The 22,748-nt window shown below is 35.0% G+C and overlaps 3 protein-coding genes and 2 long non-coding RNA genes across 12 annotated transcripts in view; 2 read left to right on the top strand and 3 right to left on the bottom strand.

Annotated features, from left to right (window-relative positions):
- LOC7491772 (rust resistance kinase Lr10) lies at positions 1-9,555 on the top strand. Of its 2 annotated transcripts, XM_052454713.1 has the most exons (4): positions 1-215; positions 485-511; positions 597-1,604; positions 9,308-9,555. In XM_052454713.1, the coding sequence occupies exons 1-4, from the start codon at positions 62-64 to the stop codon at positions 9,373-9,375; spliced, it is 1,257 nt and encodes a 418-aa protein (XP_052310673.1). In that variant the 5' UTR covers positions 1-61; the 3' UTR covers positions 9,376-9,555. The 2 variants fall into 2 exon arrangements, with proteins under 2 accessions (XP_052310673.1, XP_024460726.2); XM_024604958.2 differs by lacking the exon at positions 9,308-9,555 and having other exon boundaries at positions 597-1,801.
- The window catches only part of LOC18100852 (rust resistance kinase Lr10), a 24,075-nt gene continuing 3,935 nt past the window's right edge, over positions 2,609-22,748 (bottom strand). Inside the window, exons 4-5 of one of the 5 annotated variants that reach the window (XM_052454711.1) lie at positions 14,211-14,829; positions 2,609-3,254 (exon numbers count right to left, since the gene is read on the bottom strand). In XM_052454711.1, coding sequence (XP_052310671.1) covers positions 2,738-3,254; positions 14,211-14,829 — 1,136 coding nt within the window. In that variant the 3' untranslated portion in view covers positions 2,609-2,737. Of the gene's footprint in view, positions 3,255-13,415; positions 14,830-22,748 lie in introns of those variants that run through there. The other 4 variants (XM_052454712.1, XM_024604949.2, XM_052454710.1 and 1 more) reach the window with 4 other exon arrangements.
- LOC112328156 (uncharacterized) lies at positions 10,505-12,240 on the bottom strand. 2 transcript variants are annotated; one of them, XR_002982794.2, is made up of 3 exons: positions 11,888-12,240; positions 11,367-11,660; positions 10,505-10,796 (listed from the first exon to the last, which is right to left on the bottom strand). It is a non-coding gene; the product is annotated as an uncharacterized LOC112328156 (long non-coding RNA). The 2 variants fall into 2 exon arrangements; XR_008059737.1 differs by lacking the exon at positions 10,505-10,796 and adding an exon at positions 10,803-11,057.
- Positions 17,299-22,748, top strand: part of LOC18100854 (rust resistance kinase Lr10) — a 12,545-nt gene continuing 7,095 nt past the window's right edge. Inside the window, exons 1-3 of the mRNA XM_006380241.3 lie at positions 17,299-18,243; positions 18,419-18,445; positions 18,533-19,522. Of these exons, the coding sequence (XP_006380303.3) occupies positions 17,589-18,243; positions 18,419-18,445; positions 18,533-19,522 (1,672 nt within the window). The 5' untranslated portion in view covers positions 17,299-17,588. The remainder of the gene's footprint in view (positions 18,244-18,418; positions 18,446-18,532; positions 19,523-22,748) is intronic.
- On the bottom strand, positions 20,741-22,022 carry LOC112328157 (uncharacterized). 2 transcript variants are annotated; one of them, XR_002982797.2, is made up of 3 exons: positions 21,506-22,022; positions 21,100-21,216; positions 20,741-20,956 (listed from the first exon to the last, which is right to left on the bottom strand). It is a non-coding gene; the product is annotated as an uncharacterized LOC112328157 (long non-coding RNA). The 2 variants fall into 2 exon arrangements; XR_002982796.2 differs by lacking the exon at positions 21,100-21,216.

The following is a 22,748-nucleotide window of genomic DNA, read 5'->3' on the forward strand; positions in this document are numbered from 1 at the left end:
TCTTGCCGTTAAATCAGAACTATCTATTCATGGCAATGAGTTACTATTATCTTGTACCAAGATGTACGACCTACCTGTTCCACATGATATTCGTCTGTCCTGGTCCAATCCCAATTGTGGATCTTGTGAAGCAAGAGGAAAACTATGTGGATTGAGGGAAAATAGCAGCACTGAGCTTGAAACTGAATGCTATGGCTTGCCCAGACCAGAGAAAGGTATCTTTAGCTTTAAGTCTTCTTTTCATTGTTCTGTGTTCATGGCATCTTGATTTTCTATGATTCCTTGCTTCACTAAGTCTACATATATACTTTGATTAATGTATTGCAAGTGTCCTTGAACACCTAAGTCCTATCTACTAGTGAGTTGACTGACCAGTGGGTTACCTGTGCATTTAGCGTTCTTGATTCTACAAATAGAGGATATTATCATGACTTTAGAAACTTTCAGAAAATTAGAACTTAACAAGGGTTCTTATCTTCTACAGGTGCACGGAAAAAGCGACTGACTTTAGGTTAGTTGCTCTCAAATTTGCTCCAACACATTGCTTCCAAAAAAGAATATGTCTCTTGACTCAAAAGGCTTATTTATATATGCAGGTGTAACCACAGGATCCATCCTTTTCGGGGTCCTGGCCATTGCAGTCTACCAAATCTATAGCTTCAGAAAATCAGAAGAGGAATATCAGGCAAAGGTTGAAAGGTTTTTGGATGATTACAGAGCTATGAACCCCACAAGATACTCCCATGCTGATCTCAAAAAGATGACAAATCAATTCAGGGATGAATTGGGGCAAGGAGCTTATGGAACTGTGTTCAAAGGAATGCTAACCAGTGAGATTCCGGTGGCTGTTAAGGTTCTAAGCAATTCATCAGAAAAAGGAGAGGAATTCGTCAACGAGATGGGAACAATGGCTAGGATTCACCATGTCAATGTAGTCCGCTTGATTGGCTTCTGTGCTGATGGATTTAGACGAGCTCTGGTTTACGAGTACTTGCCAAACGATTCGCTGCAGAGGTTCATATCTTCAGCAAACGCCAAGAATGTTTTCCTTGGCTGGGAAAGGCTGCATCATATTGCCCTCGGAGTAGCCAAAGGGATTGAATATCTTCACCAGGGTTGTGACCAAACAATCCTCCACTTTGATATCAAACCACATAATATCCTGCTGGACAATGACTTCAATCCCAAGATTGCAGATTTCGGTCTGGCTAAGTTGTGTTCCAAGTATAAAAGTGCTATTTCCATGACAAGAGTTAGGGGAACCGTCGGCTACATAGCACCTGAAGTGTTCTCAAGAAACTTCGGGAATGTCTCCTACAAGTCAGACGTGTACAGTTTCGGAATGTTAGTGTTGGAAATGGTTGGTGGAAGGAAAAATGTTGACGATACAGCAGAAAATGGTGAACAAGTATACTTCCCAGAATGGATTTATAATCTCTTAGAAGAAGGAGAAGACCTGCGGTTACACATCGAGGAAGAAGGGGATGCTGAAATTGCGAAGAAGCTAGCCATTGTGGGACTGTGGTGTATCCAGTGGAACCCAGTGGACCGTCCTTCCATGAAAACTGTTGTCCAGATGCTGGAAGGGAGAGGAGACAGGTTAAGTACACCTCCTAATCCTCTTAGCTCCACAGCTCCAAAGAGACCGAATACAAGAACGCTAAGGCTGTGATCTATGAGCTGCTGCCTACAGTGGATTCTGAGTAATTCGCGGCTTTTTACACAAATAAAAGATTAGCTTGCAAGATTAGTTTTTAAATTGTATTTCTCAAACTTTATGATGATGCTACTTTAGAACTCTTATGGTTCCACGCTTCCGAAAAATTTTAATTTTTTTTTTAAATTAATTTTTTTAATATTTTTAAATCATTTTGATATATTGATATTAAAAATAATTTTTAAAAAATTAAAAAAATATTATTTTAATAAAAAAATATTTTAAAAAACAACTTTTAACCCTCCAAAACAAGCCTCTAAGGTACTTCTTCCTTGGTATCCATTTTATGCTACAAAACTAATACTTTCTCGTCAAATAGCTAAAACTCAACTAGCATTAGTGCCCTTCCTCTTCTCAACCTCTCCTTGTAGTAAAAAAAATTAAAGTGGACTCAATTGTTAAACTTTCATATTTTATGACAAGTTAAGAATTGTTAAAATCTCATTCCAAAATTAAGTTATTGATTGGGTCCTTAATGTTTCAGATATTTCTCAATCATGTCCATTACTTTTATATTTTTTCATTTGACAGAAAGGATTGAGTAGTCAAGATATATTCAAAACGTTAGGGACTCAATTGTAATGCTAAACTTCTATATTTTGTGACAAATTAAGAATTTAGTAATACTTTAGAGGTTAATTTGAGTTTCCTCTCTAATTAAACAACACCTAGCTTTTCAACGAACTTTAATAACTTGTTGTCTTCTTCAATGCAAACAGTCATCCTACGTGTTAATTTAGGTCAACTTAGATTAATATGTTAATTTTACATCTTGAGTTATGAGATTAAAATAATTTCATGTAAAACAAATTATAAAATATAGTTTTTAATTCATCTAATATTAAAGAATAAAATTAAAAAAATATTAAAATAAATTTAAATCAACCCAAATTAATATGTTAAAATCTATGATATAAATTATCATACCATGATAATCTCGTAAATGTCAAGGAAAATTTAGTATCATTCATGGGACAAGCCTTCCCCTGCACATGAGCAGAGTATTCCATATTAGATCACTTAATTATATGCATTTTCAATCAAGCTGATTGATTCCGAAGAATAATCAGACATGAAAGATGACTCTCCACAAGTGTTCATTGGCTTCACATCTAGATTTAGAACAGGTGTCGGAGGCAGTTGCAGGCTTTCCATATCTCCTTCAAGCATCTCCACAACTTCGTTCATTGCAGTGCGATTCAGAGGGTTCATTTGTATACACCACAACCCTGCAATAATCATCTTCTTGACTATCTTTTCTTCCTTTTCCGTGCCACCATCTCCAATCTCTATAACCTTCTCATTAGAGACTTTGTCATGAACCCAATCTGGCCAGTAAATTTGGCTGAACCTTTCAGCCAACGGATTCAAATTTTTTCTTCTGCCTGCCATTTCCAACAGCAACATTCCAAAGCTATAAACATCAGCTTTGTATGAGACGCGGCCGATGTTCTGGTAGAACAGTTCTGGCGCCATGTAACCTATCGTTCCCCCTGGTGCAGTGAGAGATTTAAGACTCTCATTTGTTGGGCACAACCTAGCAAGTCCAAAGTCAGAAACTTTTGGAGCGAAGTTTTCATCGAGTAGAATGTTGTGAGGCTTGATGTCAAAATGTAGGATCTGCATCTCACAACCTCGATGTAGATATTGGATGCCATGAGCCACTCCAAGGGAAATCTCATGTAGTTTTTCCCAGCTTAAAGAGACAGATCTTTCTTGAGAAAAAATGAAATTATCAAGAGATCCATTGGGCATGAAATCATATACAAGAGCGCGCTTTGATCCCTCAGCACAAAAACCAACTAGTTGCACTACATTAGCGTGGCGAATCCTTCCAATGGTAGCGACTTCATTGATGAAATCTTGTCCATTAGCGTTGGATTTGCCCAGCAATTTTATCGCTGCAAAATGTCCACTGCGAAGCTTTCCTTTATACACGCAACCAAAACCTCCTTCACCCAACTTTTCCTTGAAACCTCCGGTCATCTTCTTAATCTCTGAATAAGAATACCTTACTACTGGCATAAGATTGTTAGGAGTGTGTAGGAATTCCTCAACTGTGTCATATGCTGATAGATGTCTTCGTCGCCATTTATAGATCAAGAATGCAATCACAAACGGACTCCCAAAGATAAATTTTGGCCCCTGAAGTAGTGCTGTGTGTGAAATTTGAGGGGGGAAATCAAGATAGAAATCATGATTATTTCTTATTAATTATCAGATAAATACACAACATGGGTTGGGTTTGGTGTTAGAATTTTTTCGCCTAGTTGAAAAATCATATAAATCTAGACCATCATGATTTGTAGAAAAGGTTCAATCAAGTTTCATAAGAACATACTGAGTAACCTAAAGGTCTGTCTCAGGCATTAGGCCTCCTAATAACCAATATCATTTTCTATCTGCTAATAAAACACGATCAAATATCATAAACTAAAAAAAAATATAAATAATCAATAAGGGAAGTTCTTACCAATTAATAGGGATATATACAGCAGGACGACTGCAGAGAAGGTAAACAAAGTTAGAGATATTTTAAAAAGAACTGTTTGGAATTATGCAATCAAGCATGAAAAAAATTGGGAGATAGAATCCTCACCTTCGGTTATCTCAAGCCAAGAAAATCCTGTTGGACCAAGTGATCAGTTACAAAAATTAGTTGTGATTTGAGCAAATATTACAAGATGAAGAGAATTAAGAAGCAGCAGACGTATGAGATAGAAAAATTAGATTGGAAGCAATCATCTATTATCTATATGATATCACCAACTGCAGCCTATGATAGCTAGATTGAATTGACTGTGAGTTCCTCAATACTACAATAGGCTACTGAAAAGCACAGATGCCAGAAATAGGGGATTCATGCCAAAAGAATTTGAACATAGAAAAATGAACTGTTATTACTCAATATTGCCCACCTGCGCATTTTGTCTGGTTAGAATCATCGATGTAGCAAATAGTTGCACAGCTTCCACACTTGCTCTTGTGCCATGAAAGCTCAAACCCATATGCCAGCTGACTGTGGATTTCCTTATAGGACATGCTCTTGTAATCCTTGGCTGGCAACAACGTCATCCTCTCTAAGCTGCACAGTTCCATCAGATCCGAAGCCTTCATCCCACCAACGTTCACATAAGAACGCATCAAGAGTGAAACATTGGAAGATTTTTCTCCATTAAGGCAAGTACCGGTTTCTACGTACAGAGGAGAATTCACTGGATTTGCACAGTTTATGAAAATCATCATCTGCGATAACGGGAGAGGCTTGTATTTGGGAAACCATTTCCGCCCTGTCCTTTCGTATTGAAACCATGTATATGGAAATCTGATATAATCGAATCTTGTATTTGTTGAAGTAAAAATAGTATATTCCCTTCGGGAATTACCTAATCTTGCATATGTTAAAGAAAAATCAGGAAGAGAAGAGCAATCATTTTCTTTAACACCAGGATCCACTGTTGGGTATACGACCAAAGTCCCACATTGGCTAGAAATGGGGAGGATCATGGGTATATAAGGATGGACAAATATCTCCATTGGTTTGAGGCCTTTTGGGTATAGCCCAAGAGCAAATCCATGAGGGCTTAGGCCCAAAGTGGACAATATCATACCAATGTGGAGATAGGTGGTGTCCATAGTCCTTACAAGTGGTATCAGAGCCAGGCCCCGGAGTTAGCCATGATGGATGAAACCTTGGAATGCCGAACAAAAGGTGGTGGGCCCCCAATCACGATGTAATCCATGGATCAGCTCTATTGGATAGGCGGTGTGCTCCAGATGCTTCATGGACGTGTCCTGATCCCAACACGGTGAAGAGGAGTTGACCTAGAAAGAGCAAAAACTCTCAAGTCAGGTAGTGCTCTCCGGATGCTTCATGGACGTGTTCTGACCCCAACACGGTGAAGTAGAGAATGAAGAATCCTGGTTGGTAGAGAGTGGACGGATGAATGATCGGTTTGAGGGGAGGCTCGGTGGTCCTTTGTTCGAGGGGAGGATTGTTGGGTATACGACCAAAGTCCCACATTGGCTAGAAATGGGGAGGATCATGGGTATATAAGGATGGACAAATATCTCCATTGGTTTGAGGCCTTTTGGGTATAGCCCAAGAGCAAATCCATGAGGGCTTAGGCCCAAAGTGGACAATATCATACCAATGTGGAGATAGGTGGTGTCCATAGTCCTTACATCCACCACTCGGATTGTCAAGTTGTTGTAGTTGATTGCCTGCACGTAGTATTTTCGTGAGTCTAAATACAAAACTGTGGAGGTATTTTTCTCGCAATGGAGGGTATAGAGAGGGTTTCCACAGTTGGATGGATCACTTTCTAGGCTAAAGGGGTAGTTAATAGTATGATTGCCACATGAAGAAGGGGCACAGAGATTGGTATCCTTGCAGTTGCTGGTTTGGAAGACTAGTAGTAGCAGTAGTAAGGCAAGGCAGCAAGCAAAGAGGAACCTAGACATGGATGGAGAAGGAGTATGTAGTGCATAAACAATTCTTCTAGTCTTGAGAAGACAACAGATAAAGTCAGTGAAACATAGAAGTAGAAACATAAAGGCGAGTTTTAATATCAGCATATTAAAATTACAACCAACTACCAAGTCATCCTTTGAAATGATCAAAGGTCACAATAATAAAGAAAAGATTAATGGTTGATTGTAAAATTGAACAAGAACAAAAAATCCACCAACGCTCAAAGCCACAAGCTTCTCAAAACCACAAGCTTCTCAAAACCACAAGCGTCTCAAAACCAAGTCCAATTAATTAAGCTTCTACACTCTACAACAAGAGAACTTTCAGGTGACCAGACTCATAAAACGAAGGTATCAGATTTACCCTTGCTGCTCCCATCTGAGTTTACTACTGTTTCAGCAATATATAAGTGTTATTAGGCCAATTTTGTGTCACCATTGTGATGTTTTGAAATAAAAGATAGGAAAAGGCAATAAAGCCTTGGAGGCTTAAAAGTGGTATAAATAAATAAGGGGTATTGTGATAATTGAATAAAGGTTGATAGATATAAATAGAAAGGAAAAAATTAAAATAAAATAGGAAGCTGTGTTCTTGAGTGCCGGCAGGATCGAGAAGGGAGAAAGAAGAAGAAGAAGAGAAAAGAGAAAAAGGTAAGGGAAATAGAAGAGATTAATTTGGAGAAAATAAATTTAAAGGTAAGATTTAGGTTGTTAAATGTATTAATGTGTGTTATTTGAGCTTTTAATTTCTGTTTTGATAAATGTTAGGGTTTTGAAGATTGTGTTTTGGGTTTGATTTATGAATTAATTTGAATGTTATAGGGTTGATTGTTGTGTGTAATTGATTGTTTAGTTGATTATGAAAAATTGCAGGTAAAAATAATGATTTTGAGTTATATTTTGTGTAAATAGTGAATTTTGAGTTAGAAATCTGGAAAGAACAATAGGTAATCTGTGAAAATTCTGGATTTGAGGTTGAAGATGATGAAAATTCAGTTTGGTCCCTCAATTTGTGAAAATTACAGTTTAGTCCCCAAACTTTGAAAAATTACAGATTGGTCCCTGGAGCATATTCCGAGATTCTGAACAGAATACAAGATGAATTATGGGCAGAATTCCAGTATAGTTATGAAATTTTAACACTTTCAGTTTGGTCCTCCAATTTGACAAAAATTACAATTTGACCCAAAAAATTTGGAAAATTTTCAGAATGGTCCCTGGAGCATGATGAGATATTCTGGACTGAATTGAGGATTAATTATGGTCAGAATTTAAGTATAGTCATGGATTTATGATATTTTTAGTTTGGTCCTTCAATTTGACAAAACTTACAATTTGACCCTTAAAAATATGATAAAATTCAGATTGGTCCTTAGCTGTAATATTAGCTTTTGCAGATTGGTTTGATGAATAATTTAGGGTTATTTAGTGAATTATTATAAATTTTATTAATTGTTTTATTATGGATTAGATTTCGGGAAATCCGTTAAATTTTGAGTTTTTGGGAAAATAAGTAGTTTAGTCTAAAAACATATAGGGTTATGGAATATACCCTTAGATAAAAGTATTAAATAGGTTATATGTTCTTTTGAGTTATTCTTGAATATGTCTCATTTGTATTAAGATAATCCTGATATTCTACTGGAGGGACGTTAGTAGGATTTTCTTCGGTATCAGCTTTGAGTTCTGTTTGCTTTCGAGTCAGGTGAGTGGATAATTTTCCATATGCATGAGAAATATTATAAATATTTGATTTGTTAATATGAATTGGATCATGCTTCTTGATAATATATATGTTGATTATTATCCTTGTTATGATAAGCATGATCAATTGTTGAATCTGAATTCTTGATATGAACCAATATATATTTTGAATTGACTTCTGAATTGATAGCTCTTCATTTGATTGATGTCATGAGTTGAGCCTTGAGATATGAATATGTCTGTTTGATTATGATTATGATTATGAACCTATGGTATGACAGTCAGAATACCCAAGCTAACAGGGTAGTGTTAGTCTTTGTGCACATCGTATCTGAACCCTAGTTGGTCGGGGGAGTCACCAACCTGTATGGATTGATCATCCAATAGTACGGAGCCTCATGCTCATTGCATTTTGATTTTTTGACAAGCTTTACCTTAAGATATTCTTGTTATGGCCTATTTGAGAAACCTTCCTATAAGAACCTAAAACCATACTTGTATATATATTTCTCATTGTTGTATTACCTCGTGTGTGTGTATTGAACGTTATCTACTCACTGAGTTGTTGAACTCACCCTCTCATTAGTAATTTCAGAATATGCTTCAGGGACCAATCTGTAATTTTCCAAAGTTTAGGGACTAAATTGTAATTTTCACAAATTGAGGGACCAAACTGAATTTTCATCATCTTCAACCTCAAATCCAGAATTTTCACAGATTACCTACTGTTCTTTCCAGATTTCTAACTCAAAATTCACGATTTACACAAATTATAACTCAAAATCATTATCTTTACCTGCAATTTTTCATAATCAACTAAACAATCAATTACACACAATAATCAACCCTATAACATTCAAATTAACTCATCAATTAAATCCAAAATACAATCTTCAAAACCCTAACATTTATCAAAACAAAAATTTAAAGCTTAAAAAACACACATTTAGATATAATCTTACCTTTAAACTTATTTTCTCCAACTTCTTTCTATTTCCGTTCTAATTTCTCTCTTTTATCTTCTTCTTCTTCTTCTTCTTTTCTTCTCTTCTCCCGGTTTTTCACTCTTAATTGCATATCTCTCTTTTTTGTTTTTCAATTTACATTTATCAACTCTTTATATAATTACTACAATACCCTTCTTTTATTTATTCTTATATCTAAGCCTTCAAGGGCTTGTAGCCCTTTCCTATCTCTTTTAATTCAAAACATTACAAGTATACTTCCCAGAATGGATTTATAATCTCTTAGAAGAAGGAGAAGACCTGCGGTTCCACATCGAGGAAGAAGGGGATGCTGAAATTGCGAAGAAGCTAGCCATTGTGGGACTGTGGTGTATCCAGTGGAACCCAGTGGACCGTCCTTCCATGAAAATCGTTGTCCAGATGCTGGAAGGGAAAGGAGACAGGTTAGGTACACCTCCTAATCCTCTTAGCTCCACAGCTCCAAAGAGAACGAACACAAGTATGCTAAGGCTGTGAACTATGAGCTGCTGCCTACAGTGGATTCTGAGTAATTCGCGGCTTATGACACAAACAAAAGATTAGCATGCATTTGATTGAAAATAAGGGGATGAAACTGTATTTGCTTGCAAGATTAGTTCTTAAATTGTATTTCTCAAACTTTATGATGATGCTATTTTAGGACTCTTAGTTGGTGTCTGGGGTTGTGTTGCCACGTTTCTGGAAAATTTTAAGTTTTTTTGTTTTAAATTAATTATTTTTTTATATTTTTAGATCATTTTAATATGTTAATATTAAAAATAATTTTTTAAAAATAAAAAAATATTATTTTAATGTATTTTCTAATAAAAAAATATTTTAAAAAACAATTTTTAACACTCCAAAACAGGCCTTCAAGGTATTAAAGTTTGAGGTACTTCTTCCTTGGTATTCATTACTATTATTTTTCCAGTTGATGTGCGTATTTTATGCTACAAAACTAATACTTTATCGTCAAATAGCTAAAACTCGACTAGCATTAGTGCCCTTCCTTTTCTCAAGAGGTCTTTAATTAATAAAAAAAAATTAAAGAAGAATTGATAGGAAATACTAACAAACTTGGAGATAGAAAGGATTCAATCACGATATATTTGAAATTATAGGGACTCAATTGTTAAACTTTCATATTTTATGACAACTTAAGAATTGTTAAAATCTCATTCCAAAATCAAGTTATTGATTGGGTCCTTAATGTTTCGGATATTTCTCAATCGGCTTCTTCTTTTCATGTCCATTACTTTTATATTTTTTCCTTTGACAGAAAGGATTGAGTAGTCAAGATATATTTAAAATGTTAGGGACTCAATTGCTATGCTAAACTTCTATATTTGTGACAAATTAAGAATTTAGTAATACTTTAGAGGTTAATTTGAGTTTTCTCTGTAATTAAACAGCACCTAGCTTTTGAACGAACTTGAATAGCTTGTTGTCTTCTCCAATGCAAACAATCATCCATGTGGTAAACTGCGTGTTATTTGGGTCTGTAGATTCTCTTTTTAGATATTATTAGTTTAATTTTTTTTTACATAAAAAATATTCAATTGTTGCATCGTGATTCAGGTTGTAAGATATGATAATCTAATAGGAAGCTGAAAAGAATCACGAAGTCTAATACCTAATCAATATAATATTAAAAGATAAAATTAAAAAATATACAAATTTTAAAAAAACAAAAAAAACACAAATTAACCAACTAAACTCGCAACACATATCATAAGACCAGGATAATAAACATAAACAAACCACTATTGATTTTGTTTTTGTTAATGTGACCAATCCCCAAAGTGAAAAACATGAAAAATATCCCCCTCCCTCTCAAGCCATGGTTTCAGTCACTAAGAACCACCACCCCTCATATAAGCCACCCAAGAACCACCACTTGAGCCTTGTCTTGCATCATCCTATACTCAACCAGAAAAGAAAACTGATTAGCTTAGACTTTGAAAGGGAAATAAAATTAGGTTAACAAAGCAGAGTAAAAACAAAGTGCACTAAAGTGAGGCTGCCATTGTAAAACTGAACAACAAATATGTAGATCCAGTACATTGATCACCATTAATCATAAGAACATATGTTGCTCAGCTGCAACAATTTCTGTTCGTTAAGTTTTTTCAGCAAGGAAACCAACAACATCCTGCATAACATGGCAAGAAAAACTTTTCCTAGAAGCAAACAGCAAGAAAAATAACATTAGCAGTATGAAATATTCCAAGGATGGCAGAGAACTCAATCTTCATAAAAATTGCAAAAGCATTTCGATTGAAGGCTAAAATTTTCTATTTTCCCGAAAAGAGCTTTCAAACTAAATCGAGATTTTGAAAGGGTCAATCTTTGGAGCAACGATCACCACAACAACACCATTCTAAAAAGTCATCATTTTCGCGAAGCGAAATCCAACGGTTTTTTTACTGCTTGAAAAAAGAAAAAAGGTTTTCTAGCAGCAGCATAAGAATTAAAAGAAAAAACCCAACCTATTAGTGATGAAACCAAATACTTGACCCATCTTCCTCTTCATCTTCAGTTCTGCAAGCAGCAAAGAGCAGATTTAAAACCAAAATCTTGTAACCCAGAAAACGGGATTCCCACGTCTTGTTATTTTTCATCTAACAAAAAAACTGAAGAAACAGGAGTTCTTCTTAAGAAATATTCCGTGTAAGATGGAAAATTAAAGCTTCCATGATAAATTGGTGGCTCCTCCTCGCTTCAAACTCCAAGAACCTCAGCTTACACTTGTCATTGGTGACCATTCCAGACGATGAATTCGCCTATGACATAGATTAAAAAAAAATTGAAGCTATAATTCAAGACAGCTTATAATTAATCGTCACTGATGAATGATCAAGAAGAAAGGAAAAACTTGTAATCATTAATTTCAACACTTGATGAATCTTGAATTTGATTAAGCGATAAAAAGCTTTTAGTGAAACCCTAAAATCAACATCAAACCAAAAAAAAATCAAATATAATCAAGATGGAAGTATAAAAAAATCACCTGGCCATTGATCATGTTCTCGGACCTCTTCAACTGAACCAACCTCTCCCCAAACTAAATACCCAATCTCCACAATCTATTCCCATAAGCCTGGATGTGATTGGCAGTCGCCTTGTAACCTTCAATTTCCACAATCAATGATGTCTCCTTTGTTTCTGCCTGTTTCATACCTCCTCTCCTCTTTCTCACATCGATTTGTTTTAGAAGAGAAGGAGAAGAACTGGCGATCGCCAATAGCACCATCTTCACCCTCCTTTTCTTCTACCTTCCCTGTGATTCTTCTCTTGCTTCTTCGTCTGGAGAGAGAGAGAGAGAGAGTGTGTGTGTGTATATAAATAAATTATATAGTTTATTTATTTATTAGTGTTTATAATTTTTAGTTTATTTGATTATATGTGTATAAATTTTTTAATATATATATAATCTTTTATAAAAAAAAATCAAAATATTTAACCGGTTCTCTAACCTAGGTGGTGTACATTAGACTGTACCGAAGTGTTTGGGCTTTAATTTCCTGGGAGCCCAATTGCATCTAACCTTGAAATCGATTACAACTTTTTTTTCTTTTTAATATATATAAAATAAATTTTAAAAAAATAAAATATAGATAAATAAGAAATTAAAAAAAAACTCTTGGTTAACCTGTTTTATAAATATAAGGATCCTTCCCTTTATATAAAAGAAAATACAAAAGTTTTTTGTAGATTATATAATAAAAAGTTTAAGAGTTAAAATTATATTTATAGGCTATAAAACATTTTCATATAGATGAGAGGTTTTAGGCTAAATGATCTTTGTATTTAAATTACACGGGCTTATTTAGCTTGGGCTTAAGATAAGGTGCTGTAAAGTAATTTTTTAAGCCCATAAAAATAATTTTTTAAGGTAGCATATGAACAATTATCTTTTTTTATTTAAAGAGTTTTATTTTTTATGTTAAAAAACTAATACATTATTTTTTATGATGGATAATTAAAAATTGATAAATAGTAAAGATTAATCCTGGTAATTCTATAAAAATTATTTTTAAGATAGCATGGGAGCAATTTATCTGAACAATTATCTTTCTATGTCTAGAAAGTTTAATTTTTATATCTAGAAAGTTTTATTTTTAATGGAAAAAAAATTATTAGATTATTTTTTTATGATTGATAATTAAAGTTTATAAACGATAAGAATTAATTAATTTTGCACCACTTTTAATTCTAAATTCTAGCATAAATAAGGAATGAAAATGGAGTGTTTTCCATAACTTTAAATGGTAGGTTTTTTTTTATTGTACAATATTTTTCTTTCTTTTTCTATTATATTTACACTGGTTTTGATTTAATACTTTGTATTTTAAGTATATTACATTATTTTGTATACGCTAGTTCATAGTAAGAACACTTGTAATACACAATATTTCCTGATTTGTTTTTAATTTAAGTTTTAATATATATAGTAGAAGCCAATGATGCAATGAAAATGAGGCAAAAAAGTAAAACTAAGTGGATTTCGAGTGCCATGACTGAAAAAGAAACTCAAAGTTCGTGAATTTATGTCTCTTCTTTCAAAAAGGATGTGTAACGACATCTCTAGAATCAGATGCAGATTTGATGTAAAAATTTCATCTAATAAGAACACAAATTAGTTCAAACCTAACAAGCCAACTAGGACTCTCTTAGCTAGTTACACAACCAGGAAATAAGGTGGATGGTTACAGACTTACAGTTTATCATAATGGTATTAACTTTCAAAGAACTAGTATCATTCATGGGACAAGCCTTCCCCTGCACATGAGCAGAGTATTCCATACAAGATCACTTAATTAGATGCATTTTCAATCAAGCTGACTGATTTCGAAGAATAATCAGACATGGAAGATGACTCTCCACAAGTGTTCATTGGCTTCTCATCTGGATATAGAACAGGTCTCGAAGGCAGTTGCAGGCTTTCAATGTCTCCTTCAAGCATCTCCACAACTTCGTTCATTGCGGGCCGATTCAGAGGGTTCATTTGTATACACCACAACCCTGTAATAATCATCTTCTTGACTATCTTTTCTTCCTCTTCCGTGCCACCATCTCCAATCTCTATAGCCTTCTCATTAGAGACTTGGTCATGAACCCAATCTGGCCAGTAAATTTGGTTTGAATTCTCTGTCAATGCGTTCAGATTCTTCCTTCTGCCTGCCATTTCCAATAGCAACATTCCAAAGCTATAAACATCAGCTTTGTATGAGACGCGCCCGATATTCTTGTAGAACAGTTCTGGCGCCATGTAACCTATTGTTCCCCCTGCTGCAGTGAGAGATTTCTCGGTCTCATTTGCTGGGCACAACCTAGCAAGCCCAAAGTCAGAAACTTTTGGAGCGAAGTTTTCATCCAGAAGAATGTTGTGAGGCTTGATGTCAAAATGTAGGATCTGCATCTCACAACCTCGATGTAGATATTCGATGCCATGAGCCACTCCAAGGGAAATCTCATGCAGTTTTTCCCAGCTTAAAGAGACAGAACTTTCTTGAGAAAAAATGAAATTATTGAGAGATCCATTGGGCATGAAATCGTATACAAGAGCGCGCTTTGATCCCTCAGCACAAAAACCAACTAGTTGCACTACATTGGTGTGGCGAATCCTTCCAATGGTAGCGACTTCATTGATGAAATCTTGTCCATTAGCCTTGGATTTGCCCAGCAATTTTATCGCTGCAGAATGTCCACTGCGAAGCTTTCCTTTATACACGCAACCGAAACCCCCTTCTCCCAACTTCTCCTTGAAACCTCCAGTCATCTTCTTAATCTCCGAATAAGAATACCTTAGGACTGGCATAAGATTGTTATGAGTCTGTAGGAATTCCTCAACTGTGTCATATGCTGATAGATGTCTTCGTCGCCATTTATAGATCAAGAATGCAATCACAAATGGACTCCCAAAGATAAATTTTGTCCCCTGAAGTAGTGCTGTGTGTGAAATTTGAGAGGAAAAAAAAAATGAAGAGAGGAATTGTTATTCTTTCTTATTAATATATATCAGAGATTGATAAATACTCAGCATGGGTTAGGTTAGGCGTTAGGATTATTTTTCCGAGTTGAAAAATCATATAAAATGTAGACCAAAATGAGAGGACTCAGGTTCAATCAAGTTTCATAAGAACATACTCTTAACCAAAAGGTATGTCTCAGACATTAGGCAACCCCAAGAGTGCTGCTAAGGAAGAACTTGGCATGAGTAGACATTTAGGAATTATCATTCGTATATGCTAATAAAATATGATGCAGTATCACAACTTCAAAAAAAAAAAATAATAATAAGGGGAGTTATTACCAATGAACAGGAATACAGTCTGCAGCACGCCTGCAGAGAAGGTAAACAAATTTAGAGATATTATAGTAAGGACTAGTTGGAATTACGGAATCAAGCATGAAGAAGTGGGGAGATAGACTCCTCACCTGCGATTAATTCGAACCAAGAAAGTCCTGTTGGGCCAAGAGATCAGTTACAAAGATTAGATTTGTGATTTGAGAAAATATATAACGGAGGTCATTACAAGATGAAAGAAATTGAGAAGAAACAAATGAATGACTTGGCAAAATTATCCTGGTTTAACTTTTTGAATTCAAATCTTGTGGTTAATGTCCAGAAGATTTTATTAAATTTTTCTGAATGTATTAAAGAAGCGAAACTTAGTTTTGTTTGACTAAGTTTTCTGAAAATCGGTATAAAAATATCATTAATCGTCGAATAAAAGAAAACCACGAATTATTATGACAAGTGATATGACCATCTGCAGCCTATGATAGCTTGATTGAACTGACCGTACGATACTCAGCACTACAATATGCTTCAGAAATGGGGAAATCATGCGAAGAGAAGTTGAAGATAGAAAAACGAACAGTTTGTTACTCAATATTGCCCACCTGCGCAGCGTGTCTTGTTCGAATCATAGATGTAGCAAATACCTGCACAGCTTCCACACCTGCTATTGTGCCATGAAAGCTCAAACCCATATGCGAGCTGACTGTGAATTTCCTTATAGGACATGCTCTTGTAATCCTTGACTGGCAACAACGTCATCCTCTCTAAGCTGCACAGTTCCATCAGATCCGAAGCCTTCATCCCACCAACATTCACATAAGATTTTTCTCCATTAAGGCAAGTACCAGTGCCAACGTACAGAGGAGAATCCACTGGATTTGCGCAGTTTATGAAAATCATCATCTGCGATAAAGGGAGAGGCTTGTATGTGGGAGACCACTCCCACCCTGTCTTTTTGAATTGAAACCATGTATATGGATAATCATCATCTGCGATATAATCGAAGCCTGTAAATGTTAAAGTAAAAATAGTATATGCCCTTCTGGATTTGCCTAGGCTATCAAATGCTAAAGAAAAATTAGGAAGCGAAGAGCAATCATTTTCTTTAACACCAGCATCAACCACTCGGATTGTCAAGTTGTTGTAGTTGATTGCCTGCACGTAGTATTTTCGTGAGTCTAAATACAATACTGTGGAGTTATTTTTCTCGCAGTGGAGGGTATAGTTAAAGGGGTAGCTAATATTATGATTTCCACAGTTAGATGGATCACTTTCTAGGCTAAAGGGGTAGCTAATAGTATGATTTCCACATGAAGGGGCACAGAGATTGGTATCCTTGCAGTTGCTGGTTTGGAAGACTAGCAGCAGGGGGAGTAAGGCTATGTAGCCAGCAAAGAGAAACCTAGACATGGATGGAGAAAGAGTATGGAGTCCATAAACAATCCATCATGTCTTTAAAGACAACAGTTATAGCAGTAATGTTAGAATAATATAAATTATATTTTTAGAAATAATTTAATAATTTAAATTTTTAAGTAGAGTTAGTATTATGATATGATATTAAAGTCTTGGTAATTAAAAGATTATGAATTCTAATCAGATTATTTTTATTTATTTAATAAAAATTAAGCATAAGATAATATGAGTTTGTATAAGTTTTTAAAGCAAAAAAACTTTTACTTTAACAAATATATTAAAAAATAATATAAATTATATATTGAAAATTCTTTTAAATAAAATTGGTTCTTTTACAGAGAGAGAAAGAGAGAGAAATATAGATGAAGTTAAAACCTAAAGGCCGAATATTTCAATGTGAGAGTTATTAGAATGACCAAGTCATCCTTTGAAATATCAAAGTCATAGTAAAGCAAAGATTTATATTAAAAATTCTTTTAAATGAAATTGATTCTTTTATCAGAAAAGAAGAAACATAGAAGAAGTTAAAACCTAAATGCCAGTTTTTCAATGTAAGAGTTCCATCAGCGTATTAAAATAACCAAAGTCATCCTTTGAAATGTAAGAGTCACAGTAACGAAGCAAAGATTACTTCGATATAAACCACAAATCCATCAACTCTCAGCACCACAAGCGTCAACATATAGAGCACCTTCTTGGCAATAATTTGTGAAAAAAGCCAAAGATCAACACAAGTGTTCCAGGTTAAGTCCAAGCTCTGCTTCCCTCCTCTTTCCCTTCGAAAGTGGAAAGAAAGTGAGGGTGCAATAATCCTTGCTGACACGGAACTACTACTACATTGAACGCAAGAGAGGTCAATTCTGAGTACTTAATCTAGGCAAGTAAAAAGAAGGTATCAGAGTTACCCTTGCTGCTCCCATCTGAGTTTACTATTGTTTCAGCAATATCTAGATACTGTTAGGTCGAAACTCTATCACCATAGGAGGCAATGATGAGAGGTTCAACAAAAAAGGCAATATGCCTGTTCTATTTCATGTTCATTGCAGAACTTGGAGCAAGCCTTAATTGCACAGGATCTTGTGGGAACCGTGGCCTTCACATCCGATTTCCATTCTGGATCAAGGATAGGCAGCCAGAACAGTGTGGCTATCCTGGTTTTGATCTGTCTTGCAATGAGAAGGGCGATATAGTGCTCGAGCTGCCAGCTGCAGTGAAGCTCCACATAGAAAAGATTGACTACGAAAATCAAGTTATTTATGCAACAGATCCCCAAGGTTGCCTTCGAAGCCAACACCCAAACTTCAATTCGTCCGGGTTTCACATACAGTTTAAGATGTCCAAGGTCAATTTTACCATCTTCAATTGCTCTTTAAATAATGCAATATCTCGGCGTAGGATCGCTTGTCTCAGCACTCACCAATATGATGTTCTTGCCGTTGATTCGGAACAATCTATTGATGGCAATGAGTTACTATTATCTTGTACCAAGATGTACGACCTACCTGTTCCACATGATATTCGGCTGTCCTGGTCCAATCCCAATTGTGGATCTTGTGAAGCAACAGGAAAACTATGTGGATTGAGGGAAAATAGCAGCACTGAGCTTGAAACAGAATGCTATGGCTTGCCCAGACCAAAAAAAGGTATTTTTAGATTCAAGTCTTCTTTTTCACTGTTCTGTGTTTATGGCTCCTTGATTTTCTAGGATTTTTTGCTTTATTAAGTTCTTGTTTCTATAAATCCATGACATTATAGTGACTTCAGAAACTTCCTGAAAATGAGAACCTAACAAGTAACAAGGGTTCTTATCTTCTGCAGGTGCACGGAAAAGGAATCTGACTATAGGTTAGTTGTTCTCAAATTTACTCCAACTCTATGCTTCCAAAAAAGAAGATCAGTTACTTAACTCAAAAGGCTTATTTATAAATGCAGGTGTAACCACAGGATCCATCCTTTTCGGGGTTGTGGTCATTGCAGTCTACCAAATTTATAGCTTCAGAAAATCAGAAGAAGAATATCAGGCAAAGGTTGAAAGGTTTTTGGATGATTACAGAGCTATGAACCCCACAAGATACTCCCATGCTGATCTCAAAAAGATGACAAATCAATTCAGGGATGAATTAGGGCAAGGAGCTTATGGAACTGTGTTCAAAGGAAAGCTAACCAGTGAGATTCCGGTGGCTGTTAAGGTTCTAAGCAATTCATCAGAAAAAGGAGAGGAATTCGTAAACGAAATGGGAACAATGGCCAGGATTCACCATGTCAATGTAGTCCGCTTGATTGGCTTCTGTGCTGATGGATTTAGACGAGCTCTAGTTTACGAGTACTTGCCAAACGATTCGCTGCAGAAGTTCATATCTTCAGCAAACGCAAGGAATGTTTTCCTTGGCTGGGAAAGGCTGCATCATATTGCCCTTGGAGTAGCCAAAGGGATTGAATATCTTCACCAGGGTTGTGACCAAACAATCCTCCACTTTGATATCAAACCACATAATATCCTGCTGGACAATGACTTCAATCCCAAGATTGCAGATTTCGGTCTGGCTAAGTTGTGTTCCAAGTATAAAAGTGCTATTTCCATGACAACAGCTAGGGGAACCGTCGGCTACATAGCACCCGAAGTGTTCTCAAGAAACTTTGGGAATGTCTCCTACAAGTCAGACGTGTACAGTTTCGGAATGATGGTGTTAGAAATGGTTGGTGGAAGGAAAAATGTTGATGATACAGCAGAAAATGGTGATCAAGTATACTTCCCAGAATGGATTTATAATCTCTTAGAAGAAGGAGAAGACCTGCGGTTCCAAATCGAGGAAGAAGGGGATGCTGAAATTGCGAAGAAGCTAGCCATTGTGGGACTGTGGTGCATCCAGTGGAACCCAGTGGACCGTCCTTCCATGAAAATTGTTGTCCAGATGCTGGAAGGTGAAGGAGACAGGTTAAGTACACCTCCTAATCCTCTTAGCTCCACAGCTGCAAAGAGAACGAATGCAGGTATGCTAAGGAGGCATCTTCATCAAGAGTTGGCAGCCATCTCAGAAACAGAGTAATCATATATTTTGAGGTCATCATTGCTTTCAAGGCTGTGATCTCTGAGCTGTTGCCTACAGTGGAGATTCTGAGTAATTCGCGGCTTATTACACAAATAAAAGATTGGCATGCATTTGATTGAAAATATAGAGATGAAACTGTATTTGTTTAATTTTTTTTTTTTTTTTGTGTTTTTGGATTGTGATTATTTTAATGTATTTTCTAATAAAAAAAATATTTTAAAAAACAATTTTTAACACTCCAAAACAGGCCTTCAAGGTATTAAAGTTTGAGGTACTTCTTCCTTGGTATTCATTACTATTATTTTTCCAGTTGATGTGCGTATTTTATGCTACAAAACTAATACTTTATCGTCAAATAGCTAAAACTCGACTAGCATTAGTGCCCTTCCTTTTCTCAAGAGGTCTTTAATTAATAAAAAAAAATTAAAGAAGAATTGATAGGAAATACTAACAAACTTGGAGATAGAAAGGATTCAATCACGATATATTTGAAATTATAGGGACTCAATTGTTAAACTTTCATATTTTATGACAACTTAAGAATTGTTAAAATCTCATTCCAAAATCAAGTTATTGATTGGGTCCTTAATGTTTCGGATATTTCTCAATCGGCTTCTTCTTTTCATGTCCATTACTTTTATATTTTTTCCTTTGACAGAAAGGATTGAGTCAAGATATATTTAAAATGTTAGGGACTCAATTGTTATGCTAAACTTCTATATTTTGTGACAAATTAAGAATTTAGTAATACTTTAGAGGTTAATTTGAGTTTTCTCTGTAATTAAACAGCACCTAGCTTTTGAACGAACTTGAATAGCTTGTTGTCTTCTCCAATGCAAACAATCATCCATGTGGTAAACTGCTTGTTATTTGGATCTGTAGATTCTCTTTTTAGATATTATTAGTTTAATTTTTTTTTACATAAAAAATATTCAATTGTTCCATCGTTTAATTCATGATTCAGGTTGTAAGATATGATAATCTAATATAAAGCTGAAAAAAATCACGAAGTCTAATACCTAATCAATATAATATTAAAAAATAAAATTAAAAAATATACAAATTAAAAAAAAAAAAAAAAAAACACAAGTTAACCAACTAAACTCGCAACACATATCATAAGACCAGGATAATAAACAGAAACAAACCACTATTGATTTTGTTTTTGTTAATGTGACCAATCCCCAAAGTGAAAAACATGAAAAATATCCCCCTCCCTCTCAAGCCATGGTTTCAGTCACTAAGAACCACCACCCCTCACATAAGCCACCCAAGAACCACCACTTGAGCCTTGTCTTGCATCATCCTATACTCAACCAGAAAAGAAAACTGATTAGCTTAGACTTTGAAAGGGAAATAAAATTAGGTTAACAAAGCAGAGTAAAAACAAAGTGCACTAAAGTGAGGCTGCCATTGTAAAACTGAACAACAAATATATAGATCCAGTACATTGATCACCATCAATCATAAGAACATATGTTGCTCAGCTGCAACATTTCTGTTTGTTAAGTTTTTTCAGCAAGGAAACCAACAACATCCGGCATAACATGGCAAGAAAAACTTTTCCTAGAAGCAGTATGAAATATTCCAAGGATGGCAGAGAACTCAGTCTTCATAAAAATTGCAAAAGCATTTCGATTGAAGGCTAAAATTTTCTATTTTCCCGAAAACAGCTTTCAAACTAAATCGATAATTTGAAAGTTGAAGGCCAATCTTTGGAGCAACGATCACCACAACAACACCATTCTAAAAAGTTATCATTTTCGCTGAGCGAAATCCAACGGTTTTTTTACTGCTTGAGAAAAGAAAAAAGTTTTCTAGCAGCAGCATAAGAATTAAAAGAAAAAACTCATACCTATTAGTGATGAAACCAAATACTTGACCCATCTTCCTCTTCATCTTCAGTTCTGCAAGCAGCAACAGCAGATTTGAAACCAAAATCTTGTAACCCAGAAAACGGGATTCCCACGTCTTGTTATTTTTCATCTAACAAAAAAACTGAAGAAACAGGGGTTCTTCTTAAGAAATATTCCGTATAACATGGAAAATTAAAGCTTCCATGATAAATTGGTGGCTCCTCCTCGCTTCAAACTCCAAGAACCTCAGCTTACACTTGTCATTGGTGACCACTCCAGACGATGAATTCGCCAATGACATAGATTTTTTTAAAAAAGAAGCTATAATTCAAGACAGCTTATAATTAATCGTCACTAATGAATGATCAAGAAGAAAGAAGGAAAAACTTGTAATCATTAATTTCAACACTTGATGAATCTTGAATTTGATTAAGCGATAAAAAGCTTTTAGTGAAACCCTAAAATCAACATCAAACCAAAAAAAAATCAAATATAATCAAGATGGAAGTATAAAAAAATCACCTGGCCATTGATCATGTTCTCGGACCTCTTCAACTGAACCAACCTCTCCCCAAACTAAATACCCAATCTCCACAATCTATTCCCATAAGCCTGGATGTGATTGGCAGTCGCCTTGTAACCTTCAATTTCCACAATCAATGATGTCTCCTTTGTTTCTGCCTGTTTCATACCTCCTCTCCTCTTTCTCACATCGATTTGTTTTAGAAGAGAAGGAGAAGAACTGGCGATCGCCAATAGCACCATCTTCACCCTCCTTTTCTTCTACCTTCCCTGTGATTCTTTTCTCGCTTCTTCGTCTTGTGTGTGTGTATAAATAAATTATACAATTTATTTATTTATTAGTGGACATCATTTTTAATTTATTTGATTATATATATTCATAAATTATTTAATTTGTCAAATTTTTTAAACTATAAAAATACATTACATATATATACATAAGGTAAACTTTTAACTTCTATTAATCTCTCATGAAGCATAATCCAATTCATACAATTCAACCGATAAATTTACTTAGCATGTTAGACATGTTATAAATTTATAATTTTAAAAACATGGTTCATCATTAATTTTAATTTTTAGGATTAAAATTTTATTAAAAATTATTCTTTAACAAAAATATATTGATATGAAACATTAATATTTTTTTTATAAAATTAATGATAAATAAGAAGTTGATGTCAAAATACTTGGTTAATATGTTTTATAAATGCAAGAATC

This window comes from Populus trichocarpa, chromosome 7, assembly GCF_000002775.5.
Source record: "Populus trichocarpa isolate Nisqually-1 chromosome 7, P.trichocarpa_v4.1, whole genome shotgun sequence".
Lineage (NCBI taxonomy): Eukaryota > Viridiplantae > Streptophyta > Magnoliopsida > Malpighiales > Salicaceae > Populus > Populus trichocarpa.

What these genes read in the sequence shown, in the direction of transcription:
- LOC7491772 (XM_052454713.1), top strand. Translation starts at nt 62, where the DNA reads ATGTACGACCTACCTGTTCCACATGATATTCGTCTGTCCTGGTCCAAT. An exon ending in CTTGCCCAGACCAGAGAAAG is followed by an intron (nt 216 to 484) that starts GTATCTTTAGCT and finishes TATCTTCTACAG; the next exon opens with GTGCACGGAAAAAGCGACTG. An exon ending in AGGGAGAGGAGACAGGTTAA is followed by an intron (nt 1,605 to 9,307) that starts GTACACCTCCTA and finishes GAGACAGGTTAG; the next exon opens with GTACACCTCCTAATCCTCTT.